The sequence below is a fragment of the Penaeus chinensis genome, chromosome 34, assembly GCF_019202785.1.
Source record: "Penaeus chinensis breed Huanghai No. 1 chromosome 34, ASM1920278v2, whole genome shotgun sequence".
In the NCBI taxonomy this organism is placed as follows: Eukaryota; Metazoa; Arthropoda; class Malacostraca; order Decapoda; family Penaeidae; genus Penaeus; species Penaeus chinensis.
The window spans coordinates 2,986,754-2,992,459 of NC_061852.1; the positions used below are offsets into that span (position 1 = coordinate 2,986,754).

Consider the following 5,706-nt stretch of genomic DNA (forward strand, 5'->3'; position numbering starts at 1 on the left):
AAGCGGGTAGCAGGTAAAAGGTCCCGCCCTGCGTGAATTAGAACAGGTGTCATTTCCGTTATTTATAACTCTCGGTTCACCTCTAGCGCCGTTCCTCTGTGGGGTTTCTGTGGTTACCAGATACCGGGAATACTTGGTGTCATGACCAGGGCTTACTCGTACACTCCGCCTCCCCCCCCCCCCCCCCTTTCCCCCGCGCCTTCGTCCTCTCCTGGCACTTTGCACCCCCACCCCCCCTACCACTCTGTCCCTGCCCTTGTTTCTGTTTCCTCTCTCCACTCCCTTTCCTCCTCCTCCCTGTCCTCCCCCCTGTCTCTGTTCTCTTTCTTCTTCTCCCCCTTCCTCTCCCTACCAACCCGCATCTCTCTATCTTCATTTCTTTATCTTCCTTTCATCTTCCTTCCCTTTATTCCTTTCTTTCTTCCTGTTCTCCCCTTTCCGCATCTTATCTTACTCCTCTACCTCTCTTCCCTACTCCTCTATTGATGCGTCTTCTACCATCTCCTTTGCTTCCCCTTTTTCCCTTCCCTATTTCCCTTTCCCTTCCTCCCCCTCCCTCTCCCCATAACCCATTCCCCTCCCCCCCCTCCCTCTCCCCACTACCCATCCCCCCTTCCCTCTCCCCACTACCTACCCCCCCTCCCCTTCTTTCTCCCCACAACCCATTCCCCTCCTCCCCCCTCCCTCTCCCCACTTCCCATTCCCTTCCTCCTCCTCCCCCTCCCCTTAGACTGACCCCCCACCCCTACCCCCTCTATAGGCCTATACAGCACACAAACACATTGCGTCTCTCCGCTACTCGTTAACAATATCCTTAAGGAGTGTGTCTGAGGGAGAAGGAAAATAAATACCTTTCTTTGACGTGTCGTGAGGAAGAAGGGGAGAGGGGAGAGAGTAGAACAAGAAGAAATGAGAAGAAGAAGAGGGAAGAAGGGTGAAGATGGAGAGAGAAGAAAGTAGGAAAGGAAAAAGAGGGAGAGGGAAAAGAGGAGAGGAAAAAAGAGGGAGAGGGAAATCATGAGAAGAAGAAGGGGGAGAGGGAAAGGAGGCGAGGAAGAAAAGGGAGTGGGAAAGGAAGGGAAAAGGAAGACGGAGAGGGAAAGAAGGAAAGGAGAAAGGAGAGGAAGAAGATGAGAAGAGGGGAAGAGTGAGATAAGGGGAGGAAGACGCGAAATGATGAAGATTAATCCTTGTAGAATAAAAAGGAAAGAGACAGTAGAAAAGGACACACACTGCACGAACGGACAATACACAGGCAAATCTGCATCAAAGCGACAAAGAAATAAAAACTAAACTGCAAATAATAACAATACACTGATCTTAATAACAATAATACTGATCATAATTATAATAATAACAACAACATCATAACAACAACAAAATAAATAAGAAGGCAGATAACCCCTCCGTAAAGACCTAATCTTAAGGAAAAAAATATGAATGAATATATAAATAAACAATAAGATCAGAGAGCCATTGATAAAACGTGATGCCCTGACTCCTAGCACATGGTTAAACTCCCAGGCTAAGGCGTCACAAGCAGTGGGAACAGCTGAGCTATGTCCCTCACTTTAATTACTACATTAAAAGCGATAATATCAGCCAGCTTGAGTTATTATGACACGGGGCGGAGCGAGAGGGGGGGGGGTGAGCGGAAGGGGGAGGGGAAGAGGTGGAGGACAGATGGCTAGGGGAGGGCCATGACTCGCTTTCATAACGCTGTCTTTTTGAATTGTAATGTAATCACGGGTGTGTAATTGCTGTGTAAATATCGTAGGGGACAGTTCCTATTGTGGGGATGCATAAAGGGATTTCATTTATGCGATTAACTATTATACAGGACATTCTCATACTTGAGGAAATTCATCACGAGGGAAGACGCGTTATCCTCCTCTGGTGTTCTAGAGGTAGTTCCTTCACTCTCTCTTTCTCTTTCTCTTTCTCTTTGTCTCTTACCACTCTGTCTCTGTGTCTCTCTCTGTCTCTGTCTAGCTGTCTCTTTCTCTATCTCTGTCTGTTTGTCTGTCTATCCGTTTGTCTGTCTGTCTGTCTGTCTATCTGTCTGTCTGTCTGTCTGTCTGCTTGCCTGCCTGCGTACCTGTCTGTCTGTCTGTCTGTCTGTCTGTCTGTCTGTCTGTCTGTCTGTCTGTCTGTCTGTCTGTCTGTCTGTCTGCTTGTCTGTCTGCTTGCCTACATGTCTGTCTGCCTGTCTCTCTGTCTCTCTCTCTCTCTCTCTCTCTCTCTCTCTCTCTCTCTCTCTCTCTCTCTCTCTCTCTCTCTCTGTGCGCATGTATGTGTGTGTGTATCTATCTGTCTATCTATATATCTATATCTATCAGTCTATATACCTATTCTAACAGTCTACGTAATGCATTCATTTATACGATTTATATGATTTTCATCCATATTCTTTTGCCACGCACACATCTTATCAGACACATTTACATATCCGTATGTTTACCGCTCCACCTACTTACGTATCCTTCCATGACAAACAAGATATATCACTGACTATTGCATTTTCCTTCCGCAAAAGCCATGTATGTTGGCGACACATTCCTTCACCTCCGCTTGGAGGAGGAGATGCCTTCACTTCAGTATCATTTGTGAGCCAACAAACACACACATATAAATATATATATATATATATATATATATATATATATATATATATATATATATATATATATATATATGTATATTTATATATGTATATATATGTATATATATATATATATATATATATATATATATATATATATAATATATATATATATATACATGTGTGTGTGTGTGTGTGTGTGTGTGTGTGTGTGTGTGTATACACACACACATGTATATATATATATATATATATCAATATTTATATATATATATATATATATATATATATATATATATATATAGATATATATATAGATAGATAGATATATAGGTATATACACATCTATATATTTATATATAAATATATATATATATATATATATATATATATATATATATATATACATATATATATAATATATATATATATATATATATATATATATATATATATATATATATATATAAATATATATATATATATATATATATATATATATATATATATATATATATATATATATATATATATATATATATGCGTTTGTGTGTATGTAAATAAAAAACATATTGTATCTTTGCGCGCCATTATATTCTTTCAATTCCTTGCACTTTTCCTCTTCTCTTTCTTTCTTCCTTCTTCTTCTTCTCTTCTTTCCCTCGGAGTGAATCCATCAAGCTTTGGCACATCACCTCTTACCTGGAAGAAGAAAGAAAAAAAAGTTGTTAATGGGTCTTGCAATATTGCAGTGCAGAAGTCTGCTGGGAGAAGGGAGGGAGAGAGGGATGGTGAGTGATGAAGTTTTGAAAGTGGAGATGAGGAAGAGAGCGTAATAATGACATTTTCAAGTCCGTGTTGAACTTAATTGTATTCGCATTATGCTTATCAGACCCTCTATTTTGTTGGAAATCATTTCCCTTAAACATCTAAATCCTCGGAATATTTTATATTTGTTTATTCAAAACCATATCATCACACTTGGGGAAAAAGAGTAAATATCGCAGCGAGAGCAAAAGCACCATTTTTACCGGCAGAAGAAACAGTAATAAGCAAGACATCCAGAAATAATAGAAAAAAAAGGAGGAAGAAAGAGAGACTAAAGAAAGATGGAGAGATAAACCGAAGGAATGAAAGACACATATAAAGAAAGAAAAATAGAAAGAAAGAAAGACAAAAAAATCAAAGAAAGAAACATCAATCGAATGTAAATTGTGCGTGTTTCTGTACGTTTGACTGTCTCTGTCTGTCTCTCTGTTTGTCAATTTGTTTCTCTCTCCCGCTCTCTTTTTCTATGTCTATCTCTCTCTTTCCTTCTCTCTCTCTCTCTCTCTCTCTCTCTCTCTCTCTCTCTCTCTCTCTCTCTCTCTCTCTCTCTCTCTCTCCTCCTCCTCTCTCTCTCCTCTCTCCTCTCTCTCTCTCTCTCTCTCTCTCTCTCTCTCTCTCTCTCTCTCTCTCTCTCTCTCTCTCTCTCTCTCTCTCTCTCTCTCGTGTTATCACCTGTCTTCGAGATGCAGCTTTGGAGGCAGAGCCAGTTTCAGATCACCGCTGCAAACTGTGCAAGGCATCCAAGTCGCATAAACCCATTACTTAGTTCGTTGCATGAAAACTGCATCTTATCGATCTATTCCCAGATTAGCACTTATTGATAATATTACTTTTATTATAGACACTGGTCTTGTCTTTGGCATGATTAGTGATATAAAAGGTTTCTTACCAACCAGATGATATTTTGATGCAGTGATAATAGCACAGCCCTCCAGGTATGTACATAGCACTTATATTTGATTGATAGGCCTCTACACAAATAGAAGCACAGCCAGTTTGGATACCTGCTTTGGTATCTTACCCTGGCTTTTTGCAGGGCATGTATACTGTGTTGTAAATAAATGTTATCAAATAAAAAATCTTTCTCTCTCTCTCTCTCTCTCTCTCTCTCTCTCTCTCTCTCTCTCTCTCTCTCTCTCTCTCTCTCTCTCTCTCTCTTTCTTTCTTTCTTTGTCTCTCTCTTTCTCTGACTTATGTTTTTTTTATTTTCAAGGTTGCAGTTGTCGATACATCTGTCAAGTGGATTTATGTAGTTTTAAATCCATTGGAGGCAAGAATTACAGGGCAATTAAAAATACAGACAGGCACCCTCCCTACCTGCACCCTGCCCACCCTGCCCACCCTGAACCCACCCTGAGCCCACCCTGAGCCCACCCTGCCCACCCTGCCCACCCTGAACCCACCCTATCCCTGTCGTAAGTCCTAGCTTCCCTGCCCCTTAAGCCATCGCCCTCGCACCATTAACCACGAGCGAAAGTTGCATCGTTGTTGCCGCGTTTTAAGGGAGGATGTTGCAAGGGAGGAGGGGAGAGGAGGCAAGGGGAGGGGAGGAGGGGAGAGGAGGAAAGTGGAGGGGAGGAGGGGAGAGGAGGCAAGGAAAGGGGAAAAGGGGAGAGGAGGAAAGGGGAGGGGGGAAAGGGAGAGGAGGAGGGGAGAGGAAGAAAAGGGAGGGGAAAAGGGGAGAGGAGGAAAGGGGAGGGGGGGTGTAAGGGAGGAGAGGGGAGGCGAGGAATAGGGAGGAAAGTGGAGGGGAGGGGTGAAGGAGGCGAGGGGAGAGGAGGAGGGGAGAGTAGGAAAGGGGATGGGAGGGGTGAGGGAGGGGAATGGGGAGGCGAGGAATAGGGAGGAAAGGGGAGGAGAGGAAAATGGGGGGGAAGGGAGGGGTGAAGGAGGCGAGGGGAGGGGAGGAGGGGAGAGGAGGAAAGGGAAAGGGAGGGGTGAGGGAGGAGAGGAAAGTGGAGGGGAGTGGAGGGGGGAAGGAGGCGAGAGGAAGGGGCAAAGAGGTAGCTTAACATAAGCTACCACTTATTACCGCAATAAAGTGGCAAAAGGGGCCGTTACTACTGGAAGCGAAATACCTAAAAGAAAAGTTAAAAAGAAAAGAAAAAGAAAAAGAAAAAAGAAAAAAAAAAGGGGAATAATTAATTAAATCTTTCGCACGTGAAGGGAAAAAAGTAATTTGTTTTTTATTTTTTTCTTTGTTTGCTTATTTTTGTTTTCCCTTCGCACACTTTTAGCGGTTTAATAATCCTGGAATTTACCTGTTTATGTCCCCT

General features: G+C 42.4%; 1 protein-coding gene across 6 annotated transcripts in view; it reads right to left on the reverse strand.

Moving 5' to 3' along the window:
- LOC125043511 overlaps positions 1 to 5,706 on the reverse strand; it is a 474,978-nt gene that overhangs the window by 314,419 nt on the left and 154,853 nt on the right. Inside the window, exon 2 of one of the 6 annotated variants that reach the window (XM_047639611.1) lies at positions 3,185 to 3,304. The exons of the other annotated variants lie outside the window; for them this stretch is intronic. Coding sequence (XP_047495567.1) covers positions 3,203 to 3,304 — 102 coding nt within the window. The 3' untranslated portion in view covers positions 3,185 to 3,202. Of the gene's footprint in view, positions 1 to 3,184; positions 3,305 to 5,706 lie in introns of those variants that run through there. 6 annotated transcript variants of the gene reach the window in all.